This window comes from Micromys minutus (genome assembly GCF_963924665.1).
Source record: "Micromys minutus genome assembly, chromosome: 18".
NCBI lineage: Eukaryota > Metazoa > Chordata > Mammalia > Rodentia > Muridae > Micromys > Micromys minutus.
The window spans coordinates 47,448,638-47,466,054 of NC_137953.1; the positions used below are offsets into that span (position 1 = coordinate 47,448,638).

General features: G+C 39.7%; 1 protein-coding gene across 1 annotated transcript in view; it reads left to right on the top strand.

Annotated features, from left to right (window-relative positions):
- Positions 1 to 17,417, top strand: part of CHCHD3 (coiled-coil-helix-coiled-coil-helix domain containing 3) — a 236,032-nt gene that overhangs the window by 43,362 nt on the left and 175,253 nt on the right. Inside the window, exon 3 of the mRNA XM_080932626.1 lies at positions 4,265 to 4,346. Coding sequence (XP_080788752.1) covers positions 4,265 to 4,346 — 82 coding nt within the window. The remainder of the gene's footprint in view (positions 1 to 4,264; positions 4,347 to 17,417) is intronic.

A 17,417-nucleotide genomic window follows, 5' to 3' on the forward strand; every position in this document is an offset into this window, starting at 1 on the left:
AGCATGTGCAGATTTCTGTGGCAAGTCTCCTTAGATGGCCTGAGCAGTTCTTAGACTTCTCACTCTCTAACCTTACTAGTTCCTAAAGGTCTGCTTGGGAACTCATAGCACTAATGGGTGAAGTTGCCTTTCCTCAGTTTTTCAGAACAGTGGGTCCTAAAATCCTGACCTTTTAGTTTAATAACAGTTGTAGTTGAGAAAATGTTCAAGTCTGCAGAGTTGAAGTAGTTTCCAGAAAGGCCATTTTAAATAGCAGGCTCTGAGTGCTGTATCTTTTTCTCCTGGGCACTTGGATCTGACCTATCAGAAGAAATACATTGTTGCTTTCTGTATTCTATTGATTTAAAAACAAATAACATGAAGCTTAGGTTTGCTCAGGAGCCATTACCACACTGCTCATTTTCTGCCTGTGCTTTGATCTGCTACTGTAGATTCTAAATTCTTTATGCTAGGTCATGAGTTATCTTTTGTCATTTTAAAATCTGGATGCTAGCTTAGGTAATTGCTTTTTCCGGTGTGACCTTGAAACCAAAAGTTATGAATTTTTTTCCTCCCATTTCTTGGAACAGCTAGGGCATTATATATCCCTGTTTTGTTCCCTTTACCTACCAGAAGGGTTGTTACCCAGCCCATCACCTGGGCATGTCTTGTAGAGCTTTCTTGCCCCCTTTCCTTTTTCTTTTTCTGTTAGTTCTTTCTGCATCTCCCCCACCACCGTGGCCTTCTGCTCTTGCTTCTAGCCTCACCACTGGCCTTGGGGGCTGATTGGACAGGCAGAGTACTGGGGAAGAAATAGCAACCCTCCTGTCTTTAATGCCCCCCTTCTCCACAGTACTGTGCCCGCAGTCTTACCTGCATGGCCTTGTTGTAATCTAGCCACCTGGTCACCATTTGGTAATGCCATTTCTTCTTTGCTCCAGGTGATCACATCACTGATTGCTTGGCCTTTGCTCTGGTAGGAATCTGCAGTGTCACAGACAGGAAATGAGCTACCAGGATGTGCCATTGCACTCAGGGAAAGGAGTCAGATGCAGAAAGCCGTGTTGAGAAGCTGGGCCCACAGATGCAGGGAGAGAACATCCGGCATGGAGAGCAGGGAGATGTTGGATGTAGGTTTCTGGACAGACAGAATATGCAGCCTGGCGACTTTATTTTACATGTTTTATTTTGCACTTGAGATTTGATAAGACCCAACAATGCATCCATGATAAACTGGTGGTTAATGCATTAATTTGATTCGTGGTAGTCATTATATAATTTGTATGATATTAAATAATTACATTGAGTATATACTTTTTTTTTCTTTCTTTTTTTGCATATTAGACCCTAGCAGTTTGGAAAAATAACTCAATAAACCAAAAAGACATGGGACTTTTTTCAGCTTACATGGAAAAAGTGACTTATTTAGGCTTAACCTGGTGAGGTCTTCCAGAGGCTTAGTTTTATTTGACCAGTTGAGTGTTGATAGAGAATCCTAGTGAATCTTACCCAAGAAAAAGTGTTCTACTGTGATTTGACGCCAAGTGTGGCTTCATCTCCAGATTGACAATGTGCTGTTCACTCTGGTCTGCCAGACATCAGGGTATGTTTTGATCAGGTAGTACTAATGGTGTGTGTTTCTGGTGGAGCTATGTCCAGCCTGAGAGGATTGTCTCACATTGAGAGGTTTTCTGAGAAGTTGGCCGTGTTGATACGGTGCATCGTTTAGAACTTTAGGTCTGGCAGCTTCATCTACAAGACTTGTAATTGGACAAGGAAGTCAAAAGTGAGAGATTAATTATTTGCTTATCCAAAGCCTAGCTTATTAGAAAAAGACTCAATTATACTCCCCATTTGAGCTACTACTGCTTGCAGTTTCTCTGTTGTTAATTTTATTATTTTAAAATCTTAAGATTTACCTGGTTGCAAGAGTAATTCCCTGTTGTAACACAATTTTCTGGTTTGTGTGTGACCTTTGACCTTTTCAAAATCAAGGCTGTCTTTTTCATGGCATCATTCCAAAAAGAGGGAGAAACAGAACAGAAACAGTCCAGTGTTGGGAAAGACCTTTAGAGAGCATCCTCACCAGAAAACTGCTGCATGGGCGCCTTGCTTTTCCTGCATGTGGGGTTAGCCAGGATGCTGCTGTTCCCGGCCTTGTCCATGTTTTATATTACTCACTTCTTATTGCAATGTATTTATCATGTAAAGTGAGAAGTTCAACTGTCTTTTTAGTTTAAGTAGTATAATTTAGAACAGTTTCAATCTTCTAAAGTAAGGCATCAGGAGTGTGAGTTTGAGGCCAGCTTGGCCAACATAGTAATGATCTGTTTTTAAAAAAACCCAAAAGAAACTAGTATACACCACCCCACCTCAAACACATAAACCAAACAAGCCAATCAACTAACCAAACAGATGGACAAAAGACACTGAAAAGTGTGTGTTCATATACATTCACACATGTCACCATCACCAAGAGTATAAGATAACCCCTGCCTTTCTCATTCCCTGCCTTCTCCATCCAGGCAGCCACACTAGCATTCCAGCGTGTACTAACGTGTGAAGCATACAGTCTATAATGATATACAGCCCTTGTGTCTAAGTTCCTTCCCATACATTTTTGTTGTGGTATGCACCAGGTCATCATTCCTTTCTATGTAATTACATGAATCAATGTGCCATATTTTGCTTACCAGTTTATGAGCTGAGTCTGTCTCTCCTTTGGGCTATTATAAATAATTATGTTACACATTTTCATAAACAAGTTTTTGTATGAGTAAATACTTTTAGTTTTCTTGAACATAGGCAGTACCTGAGAGCTCAACTCTTGGATCACATTTAGGATTTTGGGAAACTGCCAACTTGTTTATCCTGGCAGTGGTGTCATTTACAGTCCCTAGTGATGCCATTTATGTCCCCAGCAGTAATGTTTGAGGGTTGAGTTTCTCTCTTCACTACTTTGCCTTTTTGATTGTAGCGAATCTATTTCATTATGTACCAGTGGTGTTTCATTGTGGCTTGGCTTGCACATTCATTCCCAGTGACTGATGTTGAACAGCTTTCTGCATGCCTTTTGCTTATCTTCTTTTAAACAATGTCTATTTATATTCTTTATTGGTCTTATATTTTCTCATTTGGCTATGAGCTATTTATATATTATAGTCTCTAGCTTCAAGTCTCCTTCTAAGCTCTGATTGGCTAACCCCTCACTCCTGTTGTCACTCTTTGATGTTCTTTGATGCTGTCATTGCTTTCCATACAGTTTATAATTGGGGGGAAACAGCCTTCAAATTTTTTATGTATCATCATGGATGATTATTGCTTAGAGTAAGTGCCATATTTTTAAAAAGGCTTTTGTACCATATTATAAGTAAGTTTTTGCTTATGTTTGAGACAAGCTACATATCTCTTCTGTCTAGATCACTAAATAATGTATACAGATTGTCTGGTCTTCCGTCTAAGAAGTGGTACTATTAGGAATAACATTAAGTCCTCTGTTTTCTTAAATCTTCCCAGTGGTTCTGGTGCTTTCTGCTAATAATTTTAGTTAGTAGCTTTCTAATGAGGAAGAAATGGGTTTTGCTTATTTCTTATGGAAAGCTCTTAAAGTAGTCTGTAAAACTTGTCCATTATTTACTGTTATAGCTGTAAGAATCTTTACAAGACATGTTGTATATAATCTTTTAATTTGAAAGGCCAGATGTTGCCAGTGAAGTCTTCAGGTACTTAGGAAGCTCCAGCTGTTTGCTCAGTACTATTCCCTGTTTCTCTCCAGTTGTTGGCACTTGAATTTGAATGACACATATTCCAGAAAATATGGCTTCTAAATACCCATTAATTGTAAATACCCTTTTTATAAATTATGGAAAAATAAATATAAATACAAACATTCCATGCTCTGTAATAAATATTTGTGTTTAATTATTGAATTGAGAAGCTTTAGCATCACTTTCATCCCTAAATAGATATTGTCAAACTTTAATGTTGGGACATCATTTTAAAGACTTTCACTTAGTGGCTTATTCCCCACTTGGACAGTAAGCAGTTCCTTGAGTTTATTATACATTTTGGCAGGTGTGGACATTTCTAAGTTATCAGGGGACTCTTGATTCAGTTCCTTCTGAAGTGCACAAATTGACCCTTTCTACAGTGCTCAGGGAATTCCTAGGAGACATTGACCACCTACCTAGCACAAGTTTGCCCATCCAGATGCAGATTAGCCATTTCTTCTTGTTTTTGTTTTAGCAAGCCACTTGGTTTATTTCCTACTTTCTGTTAATTGTAGTTTCTGATGAAGAATTGAAAAGAAGAGTAGCTGAGGAGCTGGCATTGGAGCAAGCCAAAAAGGAGTCAGAGAACCAGAGACGGTGAGTTCCATGGAACTTCAGAAGGTTTGACTGGACTTGTGATATGTAACAATGCTTAAGGACGATTTATTTGTTTTATGTTGGTGTGAGTGCCTTGTTTGCATAGGTCTCCGTACTTCTGTGTTCCTGGCACCCATAGAGGTCACAACAGAGCATTAGGTCCTCTGGAACTCTGTAGAGACAGTTGTGAGTCACCATGTGTGTCTTCTGCAAGTATAGCAAATGCTCTTAACTTGCAATTTAAAACAAAACAAGACAACAACAGCAAAAATAGTAACAAAACTACTTCTTTTTGTTTGTTTGGCAGAACTTTAAAATAGGCTGAATATAGACACTTGGATCTTTTGGATTGTAGTTGGTAGAGCCATAAATTGTTCATATCTTTAAAGAAATCCTGTTGTATGAGTTTTATTTTTTTTCAACATATAGAAATTAGTTTCTGAGGATTCTCTAGAAATATCTAAATCTCTAGATGAATATGTTTAAGACTGAAAATTAAATTGCCCATTACTCTATATTAAAATGGAGACTATTATAGGTAGTAATGAATATCATATGTCATACATAGGGCTTGAATTAACAAATAGCACTAATTAGTATATCAGCTTAAAAATTGAGATGTCATAGTTAAAAATGAAAGTCCTCTACAATTCTTTCCTACAGAAATAACCATCTTTTCATATTTTGTTCTAGACTTGTCCGTATGTAGATACTTCCATTTTGTTATTTCCATTATTAACACTATAAAATAAAAATAGGTAAAAAATATTATAAATATAAATATAAAAAACATAAAAATAGGTAAAAGAATGCTCATTGAAGTAATATTGTTAAAACCTGGAAGAACTCCAACATTATCCTGGAAGAAGCGAAGCGTGAATCATGTACACGGCTTCAGTGGAACAGTAGACAGTCATGTAGATTCATGTGTGCTCTTTCAAATAATTTGTAAGAGTCATAGACTGGCGGGAGCTGGGGAGAAAAAGCAGTATGTAAAATACCACAGGTAATACATATACATGCATTTACTTTGAGAAGGCATTCCATTTTAAAGATCTAAAGTGTGTACATGGAAGTGTGCGAATACATTTTAACCCAAGATAAACCAAAGAGTCAAGCACTTTGCTTCCTACTCATGCAGGTTCTGAAAGCTGCACAGCGTAGAGCACTGCGGTCATGTGGTCATGTGGTATCTTTTCACGGTGAGAGTAGGGACATGCCTAGGTGGAGCATGAGATTAGAATCTATTTGTAATTCAGCTGACAAGGTAGTAGACAGAAGCCTTGGATTGAATCAGAGTCCTCATTGGCCATAGGACCTTCAACATATGATTTAAACTGTTTTGTCCTTCATCCCCCAGCTGATGAGTTTGAATTCATAGTGTATCCTCATGACATACCGAAAAAGAATATAAGCTGTCGATTAAGTCTTATAATTTTTAAAAGAAGTAAAGTGTTATCAGTTAAAAAATTGAGATATAATTAACACTTCTAGACGTCTGTGTGTCTTTATAGTGACTTCCTATGAAGCACTTTATAATTATTTAATTATATAATAATTAAATAATTTAGGTTGATGGAGGGTATATAATTAGTGAAGTTTAAATATTAAAAAAAATCCCCATCAGTTTCATTAAGAAGTAAAAGCAGCATGTTATGATGGCATTTCTTTATATCTTGAAATTATATTTCCTTTAATTAAATTTTATTTTCATAAGGATTTGGGGGGCTCTAACTTTGTTAGCTGAACTTCAGGAGTTCTTTTGTCTTCCTTTCTCACCGATGGCATAGGCCTTTTCTTGGAGTAGTTCACTGTGGTAGTTTGTGAGCCTTACCTTGTGATTTGCCTCCTGTGTGGTCTGCTCTGGCCTTGTCAGATGAGCAAACGGGAGGCTCCATGTCCCACGTGGAATGGGGTTGGCACCTTGCTGTAACCTGGACAAGTGACTATTGATAACGGGCTTATTTTCTGTCACCTTTTCAGAGAGCTGAGAGTAGAACAGCTGTTATTAATTTTTCTTCTTTAAAAAGGTTTTGTTTGAAGCTTTCTTCATAACAACCTCCAGCTGTCTAATCTTGGCAAAAAGTGTGTGTTCTGTACGGCACTTGGACAAATCAATAGTTTTTCCCACCTTCCCTTTTTTTTCTTCACCAGGGAAGAAACTTTAGCACAGCATTGAGAAAGTTTCGGTTCAGTCTTCTAAAAGCAGCATCTTGGAGGACAGTGCATCCATGCCCTGCCGTTCTGTTTCCTACATTTCTTCAGAATGGTTCTTCATGCTCTTACATTGTCACCTGCATATGTCCTGCTGGCCAAATTTTTTTTTCTTCCCTCCCCCTTTCCTTTAAATGCACCCAGAACGGTTTATCAGTTCTGTAGCACATGAGATCTAAACAAAGATACACAGGCAAGTAAATTTGAAATACCCATGTTGAGGACATTGAAATTAATTTCTACAATGATATTTTTCTTTATAGTAGTATTATAACTTCACATACTAGTTTTGTTTTTCAGTTTTATTGGATATTCTCTGTATTTACATTTCAAATGTTATGCCCCATCCCCCTCCCCTCTCTCCTCCCCTTCAACTTGTTTCCATGAAGATGCTTTTTCTCCCAATCACCCTCTCCACCTCAGTGCCTTGACTGGTTGATGATGTTCTTTCCATGAGGGTGCAAACCTTTCAGCTCCTTCATTCCTTTCTCTAGCTCCTTCATTGGGGTCCTCCATGTTCAGTGATGTTTAGCTGCAAGCATCCTCATCTGTATCTGTATGACTCTTGGAGAGCCTCTGAGGACACATCCATATCTACTTCCTGAAAGTAAACACTTCTTGGCATCAGCAATAGTGCTTGGGTTTGGTGGCTGCATATGGGGTGGTTCTCTAGGGGAGACAGTCTCTGTAGATCTTTTCTTCAATTCCTGCTCCTCTATTTGACCTTTTATTTCCTCCCCTGTTTTGTTCTCCCTTCTAAGAAGGACTGAGGTATCCACATTCTGGTCTTCCTTCTTTTTGAGCTTCATAAGTTCTATGGATGGTTTCTTGGGTATTTCGAGTTTTTCTGTGGGCGAGGGGGCTAGTAGCCACTTATAAGTGAGTACATACCATGAGTGTTCTTTTGTGACTGGGTTACATCACTCAGGATGAGAGCTTCAAGTTCCATCCATTTGCCTAGGAATTCTATGAACTGGTTTTTAATAGCTGAGTAGTACTCCATTGTGTAAATGTACCACAATTTCAGTATCCATTCCTCTGTTGAAGGACATCTGGGGTCTTTCCAGCTTCTGGCTATTATAAATAAGGCTGCTATGAACATTGTTGAGCATATGTTTTTGTTATATGTTGAAGCTACTTTTGGGTATATGCCCAGGAGTGGTATAGCTGGGTCCTCAGGTAGTACTATGTTCAATTTTCTGAGGAACTGCCACACTTTTCCAGAGTGGTTGTACCAGTTTATAATCCCACCAACAGTGGAGGAGTGTTCCTTTTTCTCCACATCCTCATCATCATCTGCAGTCTCCTGAGTTTTTGATCTTAGCTATTCTGACTGGTGTGAGGTGGAATCTTAGGGTTGTTTTGATTTGCATTTCCCTGATGACTAGGGATATTGAGCATTTCTTTAGGTTTCTCAGCCATTCAGTATTCCTCAGTTGAGAAGTCTCTGTGTAGCTCTGTACCCCATTTTTAAATAGGATTATTTGATTCTCTAGAGTCTAACTTCTTGGGTTATTTGTATATATTGGATACCAGCCCTCTATCAGATGTTGAAGACCCAGAAATGAACCTCAACACCTATGGTCACTTGATCTTTGACAAAGGAGCTAAAAATATTCAATTGGAAAAGGACAACCTCTCTTCAACAAATGGTGCTGGGTCAACTGGTAGTCAGCATGAGAAGAATGCAAATTGACCCCTTTTTATCTCCTTGTACACAGCTCAAGTCCAAGTGGATCAGAGACCACTACATAAAACCAGGTACACTGAAACTAGTAGAAGAGAAAGTGGGGGAGAGCTTAGAACACATAGGCACAGGTGGAAATTTCCTGAACAGAACACTAATGGTTTATGCTCTAAGATCAAGAATTGGCAAATGGGACCTCATGAAATTGCAAAGCTTCTGTAAGGCCAAGGACACTGTCAAAAGGACAAAATGGTGACCAACAGTTTGGGAAAAGATCTTTACCAATCCCACATACTAGTTCTTAATTGATGAAAAGTATTAAATGTTCTAATGACATGCACATTGTGTAATGTTCAGTCATGGTGTGCCCTGCTGTCTTCTCAAGCATTCCCTATTTCTGTGAGGTGAAAGTGGTAAACTTTTTTTTTAAGTACAATCTTTTCCTTGAGCAAATTTTAAAGCTCATTCAAAACCAGGGACAAATACAGGAATACCCACTTGTGTCTGTGTCACGTGCTGAGTGATGAGGAAAAGCAGGAAAAATTTAACAGGCTGCTGAACTTTGCAGCAGAGTTGTCTTCTGTCAGGACAGGTTAACTCAGGTCCTTATTTCAGGGAGATTTCTTTGGACCAAAAGATCAAATCTGAACTGTGGTTAACTTAGGAAGCCTGATAGTTCAAAAAGGAAGACAGAAGAACCACTAGGTAGGGCGAATTGGAACTAAGACAGCAGGAGAAAGGAAGCCATTTCTCAGCAGGAGGTACAGATGACAGCTCCTGAAAGGGAAGTGGGGAGTGGGTGGTAGAATCTCCCTGGATTGAAGATGCCATTGATTTCAAGATGTGCCACTGAGAAAGAAAAATGGCCGTAAATTATGATATGTTTCATCTCTTAGAGTTTTTTTTTTTTTTATTAAAATAACTCATTTAGGCTAATTTTGAAGAAAATCACTGCCTGTGTATTCATAAGCAAAGTAAACTGATTAAGGTGGTGGTTCTCAATTGGGGAAATTTGGTTTCTGGGGGACATTTGACAATATTTAGAGACATTTTTGGGTATCATACTTGTCAAATCTTATCTAGTAGATGGCACCCAAGATGCTGCTAAAGATCATGTAATTCATAAGACAGGCTCTTTGCCCTTCTGTCCCCAACAAAAGGCATCACATATTCTAAATGCCAGTTGTGTCAACAGTGGGGCCTCAGGGTTCAAGACTCTTTTAGGCCTTTATACACTGGGCTTCACTCATTTGATTCATTTTTGGATGCTCAGTCGTGATGTCTCGGTTTTCCCACATAGTCCTCAAAACCTTGGTGGGCGACATAGCGTTCCTTAAAGGACTGCTCCACTGCCACTTTTGGAAGTTTTCCAGGCTGCTGACACCACTTCTGTAAATCCTGATGCTCTGTGCAAGTGTTGACACCCAAGGCAGGAGTGCTTCTCTGTAGTCAGGAGGTTCTTCAGGCCTTTTTAAAGTGTAGAAAATATGTGTTGGTAAAATCAGCCCATCTGCGCACCAGACCATGAGATCCATCAGATTGTATGGCACCTTGGCAGGCTTGCCCTGCCTTCCTCCCAGAGCAGATGCCCTTTCTCTGCTGTTCTGACTAGTCATGGCACACACATTTAGACAAAGTCATGTAAGCTGAAGAGATTTTTTTTCCTAGCTACTCAGAATTTACCCCCACTTCTTTTAGGTTCTGTTTCTTTATGTTGGCTTTGTGCTGTCTTTGCCCATGAACCATTTCTTGTTAGTGCCATAGTGACAGCAGAGCTGACGACAAGGTTCACAGCAACCTGGTTATATTCTCATTAACCCAAAACAACCACATTTGTACATGGACTTTCCACTCACTGTTCTGTGGATCTGTGGGGTACTGGGGTAGTTTTCTGATTACGCTCCCAAATTACATATTATAACCCTCCATGCTTAAATTCTTTTGTCTAATTTGGAATCATGCATTTGCTCATTAAAACATCTATAGATGGAACAGTCATTTGGTCTGCTGCTGAGAGTCCAGAAAAGCCAGCCTGTTTTTGCTGTGATAGTCTATTGTGTATGTAGGCTGAAGTTGACCATACTGCTTTGGCAGCTACAGCAGGCCAATGTCACAAGGATACAATATACAATGCTACAGTTTGAACATAGTCTTTTAAAAATGTCATCTACTTTTCCCCATGTCCTGCCTCTAAAAGCCAATCTGACAGCAAGAAAAATGTGACCTTTGACCCTTGACATTCTAATTTCACCTTTTACCTATAAAGGCAAGTGAGAGTGTTTTAATTTAATAACCTTTCTTCCAGAAATTCAGGGGAAAGAAAGGAGTAGCCATCCAGTTGTGTGACTAGCTGTCTGTCAGCTGAGAGAATTTCTTCCTGCTATTTTTAAATGGATATCATTTGAGATTTTCCCTCAGTTTTAGTAGTTTGGAAAATTATATTAGGTCTGTTGAGTCTTAACTTAGTTAAATCAAGTAGTCATAAATTTCATCATCTGCCTTCTTTAAAGCATAGCACAGTTCACTTGTTTTTCCATTGATAGTGGTATGGATGCCAGAAATAGGACGTAGAACTTTCTTGTAACTTTTAGTTCATTGTGATAGTGAAGCTCACGGTAATGTTACCTTCTGCTTAAATCCTTTCTGTTTAATATGTTTTGACTTTATTATTAGATACATTCAGCCTTTGGAGGAAAAAGCTAAACGATGGGGGAGGGAAGAGTTGGCTAGATAAAGAGTTTTGTGCGTTATGTAAATAGTCATGTATGGAAATACTGTGTCTATAACCTAGAAAATGCTCACAGGGAGTTTCCAACTGAATGGATCACAGGCCTGAAAACTACTGACTACAGTAGTTTATTTTAATAGTGTAATATTTTATTTACACTATTTAGTGTAATATTCATATGCTTTCTGTCATAGACACAAGTTCTAAGATCATAAAAACTACAACTTCACCTTGTATGCAGTTTATAGCTATGTAGTATATTAAGGACAGTAAGAAGCTCTGAGGGCCCTTGAGAACTGTTGAGGACCAGTACTTATCAAGGCCTGTCATACAGAGTTTGGCTGTGACCTTAAGTGGTCCGTTTGTAGCAAGTAGTTTTATTCACAATGGGCATGGATAGGTGAATTTCAAGTTTATAGATATTGAAGAAACAGTTGTTATATTCAGTAGACGGTCCTGTCAGGGAGTCTGTCAGGAGGGCTCTGTTGGGATCTGGGCCTTCTTTCCCTTCAGCAACGCTCTTGTGTACAGATAGCTGCTTTTCCACAGCTGCACACGGGTAGGTAGTCCACTCTTGAACCTCATGCATCTCTCTTCATTCTCTCCAATCTCAGTTTCTCTTCTGTTGCTGCTCTGCTGCTGCGGAATCCTGCTCTGAATCCCATTTCAAAAGTTGGTTTCACATGGCAAGAAGCTCGAAGCCGGAAAACCAAAGCCAGTCAAGCATGCCATCACAATCTGTAACTTTTTTACTTGTAATTGCAGCCGTGATGTGCAGCCACATATTATTCAGATGTTTCTCTTGACAGTAATTACAGCATTTTCTCTCTTTGCTGAAACCGGTTTCTCTGTGGAAGTGTCTGGGAAATCATTTCTCTGTGCTCTATTGCGTTCTTATTGAAGCTTCTCCATTACTTGGAACAGTCCAGGTTTTCTTTTCTTTGGGTGGGAGAAGGAATAGTAAGGTGTTCTATTTCTTTACTCATTTCTTATCCAAAGCATTGTTGTGTTTATCAGAATAGGTGACTGAGAACTTCACACAGCTTTCTCAGCCCATGGCTGAGGTGATAGGAGCCCATTGTTTCTAGTCATTATTTAAAAACATTCTCAGAGGAAATTCAGGGTGCAGGCCAATGCAGACTGGCTGTAGCTAGTGAGGTGAGCTCTGCCCATTCTTTCCCCCCAGTTCTTCTTTCTACAGAATGGGGCTTCTCCTCCTTTGCAGGCCTTATGCTACCCTGGTGCTTTGTTCAGGAAACACATTTACAGTACAAGGAACTCATATGTGCCTATCCAAAGAGCATTTGCTGGTAGACTCGTCTCTGTTTCTTTAAGTCTAGAAGTCTGTCTTTGCAGGCAGTAGTCCACATAAGCCGAGCCTACAGAAGCCGGGCCTAGCCCTGCTGATTGATCTCAGTTCTGGGCTGTCTGCTGGGCCTGCTGGGCCTGCTGGGCCTGCTGGTGATACTGGGTTAGAAGTGTCAAAAAAGTTTGCCAGCTGTAAATTACATGCCAATTTGATTTTACCTTAGGCTTACATTTCTGAACACTGCTTCTTCTTTTTTTCTTTCTTTCTTTTTTTTTTTTTTGTGACTGCTTTCCTCATCTTAGCCCTATATAGACTGTAAGTTACTATTCTATGTTGTTTTGTGTCTATTCCTTTAGTAAGACCATTTGAATTTCTTGTTAGTTCTTTAACTTTACATTGTGACTTTTCTCCATAGTGTAGTAGGGAATGTGCTGAAGGAGCCAGCCCCTGCTTTGTGAGCCTGAAAGGTCAGTGAGGTGCTCGGGTCCGCCCGGTAGAGCGCTGAGTGTGGAGCCACTCACGCGCCTGGATGGCAGGGAGAGGCTACTCCTCCTCAGGCAGCAGGACTGTGTGGAGTTTATTTTCACCAGCCGTAGTCAAGCAGAAATCATCTTGCAATTATTTCTCCTCTGTGTTCACTCTTAGAATATGGGGAGCAACCCCTCCCCTCAAGACCCAGATTCAGAATTAAGAAAAGCCTAAAATGGCTTGCTGTTTTGTGTTGGGTGCTGCTTGCTGTGTTGGACAGGGTTATGGTTCATCTCTTCTGTATGCTTGTTCTTTGTGTCGAAGCTGTCACAGTGAGTTCACAAACTGAGGTTTCTAATCAGTTAGAAAGTTAGCTGCTGGGGCAGTTTGCCTTTGAAATGAGAACATTGAATTTCTCCATCAAAGTATGTGTAGCTTCCACAAGAGCAATTTATTACCTGTACACTATTTACCGTTGCTTCCTTCTACATAAACTATCTAGAGCCTCCGGGCTTCAGCTACTTCATTTGGAGAGTTTCTCAATTTGCCTCATTAAAATGGTTTTAGTGTGATTTTAGTGTCAAGTATAAAGAAGAAAAATGAAAGTTAGCCATGTAAATATTTCAACTAACAAGTTAAAATCAGGTTCCAACATGAATTCTTAAAACATAGTGTTTAGAGTTCCTATTTCTAGCTCCCATTTTGTGAACACTGGTCCTAAAACAAAAGTCTCTTAAAAACCAAGAATTTACATTTCATTTTGTCTTCCTGTTGGGGTTGATAGATTAAAACCAAACCACATCAGAACAGTGCCTCCCCCCCCAAAATCACTGAAACCACAAACTTAATGTGAGAAATGTCTATTAAAAAACATTATATAACTGAGTTTCTGTGACTCTTTTATTATTTCTACAGAACCAAATTGCTTTGACTAAGAAAGGTCATGTCTCAAAGTACTGAAGACATAGATAATATTGGTTTGTAGAAAAATGTACCATAGAAATATGCCTTATCTTCACTGCCTTGTTCTTTCCCCATAAAACTTGCAAGTTTTATCCCAAGGGTGATGGAGTCTCATGTTTAAAGGAAACAAGCGTAACATTATATAACCAGATATATAATGCCTCAGTCTGTAGAGCTCTCAAGTAATTTTAATTTGGATAATAAACACTATTTAAGAGTAGGTTCTCAGGCATGGCAGGTGATACCTGTCTAGGATCTTACTACTGAGGCATGAGGACTACCGAGTCAAGGTTAGGGGTACACAGTGAGGCTGCCTTTCTGAGCAAACAGACAAGCAAGACGCTCAGTAGGTATGTGGACTGGTACTCAGTTTGAGACACTGCTTATCCGAACACTTTGTATGCCCGTGGTTGCTTTGTCCCTGTGTTCCTGTAGGCTGATTCTGACTTGCCGGTCTCTTCACTGTGGATGGAATGATTAAAGCATAGAGTTCACTTGCTCAGTAGTCAAGTTGCCATACAGGAAGGGGAAGAGTTGGGTTGTGACCCGTCCTTATCCCACTGGGTTGTATTGTAGATGCTGGGTTGTCTTCTGGTCCCACAGGGACGCTTCATTTGATGTTTCTGTTTGCACCCGTGGGCATCCTTTGAGGTGCTTTTACATTGTACAGGGTTTAGCATGGTCAGCTCTACTGATTATGGTGCTTAAGAAATGAGTTTTAGTTCTAAAGATTTGTAAAGAGGAGGACTTTTTCAGTGTTTTTGTTTTTTTAATTCATATGACTATATTTTGAAATTAAACTGTCAAAATACTGTTATAGTGGGTAAAGATGAATATTTCTGTAGATTTTGTTCGTAGTTGTGCATATTCTTTATAAATATATCTGTCAACTGTGGAATTCTGTTTTTATAGAATTAAAGAAGCCCTTATCCAAGTGGGTCTTTGTAACTTTAGGTTTGTCTTAGAAAGCTCTTTCTTCCAGATGATGAAAATATGAATAATGTTAGTTTAATAAAAAGCATTTTGATTACTAATTATTCTTGATTCTTTTTCCTGCCTTATGTCCTTGTGTCTTCTTTCTAATTAACTGAGCCGGGAACTGTGTGCCTTCCACTACACTACTGTCTACCTCTCACCATTTTCATCCTGCCTGGGTCTCACCGTGTAGAGATTTTATTCTCTTTCCTCACGGGACCTTGACATTGCCACAGCAAATAGGGTCCTGGCATTGAGCAGTAGAGGCTAGCCATGTTGCCTTTACACACACAACTGTTTTTCATAAAGAACTGTCCTCATGAAGGTGGGGTTAGAGCTTAGGCAGAGAAGTGCTGCTCTAAGGCATCCCCTTTTCTTACTTTCATGGTCACTTTAGGGAGCCACTTTGCCCTCTTCTCCTCTTCCCTCCTTCCCCATTCCTCTCCTCCCACCCTTTCCCTTTCTTCTCCCTCTTTTTCTGCAAAGTAGTTTTTAAAATGTAGTTTTAATCTTGTTTGTGTCTTTGATTAAAACATTTCTAATGGCTTTTTAATTAGCATCTGCCTTAAGTCCAAGCCCTTTCCTTTGGCGTTTTGGCTCAGCCTGCCTTTATCCAGTGGCTTCTCTGCCCTCTCCTTGAACACTCCAGCCACATCTGATGCTAATCTTGTGTGTGCCCACAGCTCATTGTTCAGAAGACGTGGATCCCATGTTTGGCATGGTGGGTAGCCTCTTATTATTCTCAACTGCACAGAGAGGCTTGAGCCATCACTGTCTGAGGCAATCCGTCTCAGCGGTTTGTCTTACTGCCCTCCTCCTTAGGCGCCCCTGTTTTTTGCTGTTTCTTTACAGCACTGTGTCTTTATTAGGTGTGTGGGCAAAACTCATTTGGTAGATAGCAGAAAATATTTGCTAAATTACAATAATACTTTGTGATGGCTAAATGTGTGGTTTAGAAACTTCTAAGCTGGCTGGCCAGCAAGCTGAACTCACAAACTTGTGACAGTGAGCGTGCCTTTTCTGTAGGTACTGGGGGTCTGACTTCAGACCTTCATACTTGACAGCAATAGCAAGCACTTCATACACAGGCCATTTTCCAGCCTATTTTGTTTCGTTTTTTTCAGTAAACACTTTATAAAAGTGAAAACCTAACAGAATAAGAGAATCTTTCCCCTTCTCCCCTTTTGACTTGTGTTTTGAACCCAAGCCTATCTAAACTCTGTAACTCTGTAAAACGTACAGTGTATTATGTACATGTATCAAAGCATGAGTTCTTCAAGGCTTTGAATCATCACAAGTTGGGACAGTGTTAGGAACTGTCTTTTCTAGCTGGGCACATAGTTGTAATCTCTCTCTATGGACCCGCTCTCCTTTCAGCATAGTGGTTTTTCAGGTTGAGGGAACTTGGGCTTGTATTGCAAATCTCGGCCTTTTTGACTGCTTTGCTGAAAGTTTTTGCTGCCACTTGAAAGATGGTGTCTTTCTTCATCATCCTGCTCTCCTCAGCTTCTCTGCTTCCTGGAATCTGTCCCTCCCAGGCTCCGGGGAGGGCAGTGCCCACTCACAGGCCCTGTGTGCCTCATGCCTTCTGTATTTGCCCCCAGCTCTCTCCCATTCAGTCCCTTGGTTCTAACTGTGGGAGGGAGGGATTTTGTTCTTTTCCTTTTCATTTCCCAGCAGCTTGTCACAGGAGTGTGTCACACCCAGCAAACTCAGCCTTAGATAGCTTTCTGCAGACTGGAACAACAAATTCACCAGTCAGGGAACAAAGTGAAAGAAGAATGAAGAACAATATTAGAAAAGAACCCTTTGGGAAGCTGAACAAAAAATGTTATATTAAAATCAATACAGGGGCCTGACCTTTTGTGGTACTGTATATTTTAAAGCCTCCTATTGATTCTCTTTTAATAACATGTTTATTCTACTTTACTGACACAAGCCTAGGGAGATTCTAAACGGGGAAGATCATATTCTTTATTATGGTGGTCATTTAAAATTCTCTCTGGCATTTTTTTGATGGCTCCATGGAGTTATCTGCATATGTTTAACATATTCTGATTTTTGAAAGACTCAGAGGCTGTGAAACACTTTTACTTTTGTTAAAAGTACCCTCAGCACTGCAATGACAGATGTGTATATAACTCTCACTAGAAATCTTATTTTTAGCTTTTGTGTGTGTTTAAAAGTCTGAAATAACTCATTTTGCTTGAATTGAACCTCCGTCCTCCAAATCCATTGATAGTCTAATTTTCTCAGACCCAGGACACTTGGTGACAGTTGTTTGCATAGGGACAGGTGTCGTTTTGTTTTGCTTTTTCTCTGTGTAGCTCTGGGTGTCTTGGAACTTAATCTGTGAACCAGGCTGGTTTCGAACTCATATAGATCAGCCTCTGTTTACCTTGAGTGCTGGGATTAAAAGAGTATGCTACTACTACCTGGCAAGACAGCTGCCATTTACTGTATGGCTAAGTGGCACAATGTCAGAGGATGCGAACATCTCCTTAGTGGGTCCTTTGATCAGGCACATGTTGCTTTGGTGTGGAGTGATGCATGCTCCACTCAGGAAGATGGCCTCGTCAGGAAGTTATTTAGTCTTCCGTAGTTGGCAGTTTGTGCTCTTTCTCTTATTTTTTTCCTATTAGGAAAACAAACAATCCAAACAATGAAAATTAAATTTTCTTCCTTCATTGGAATGATTGCTCTCCTACATACAGATACTGAGTGAGT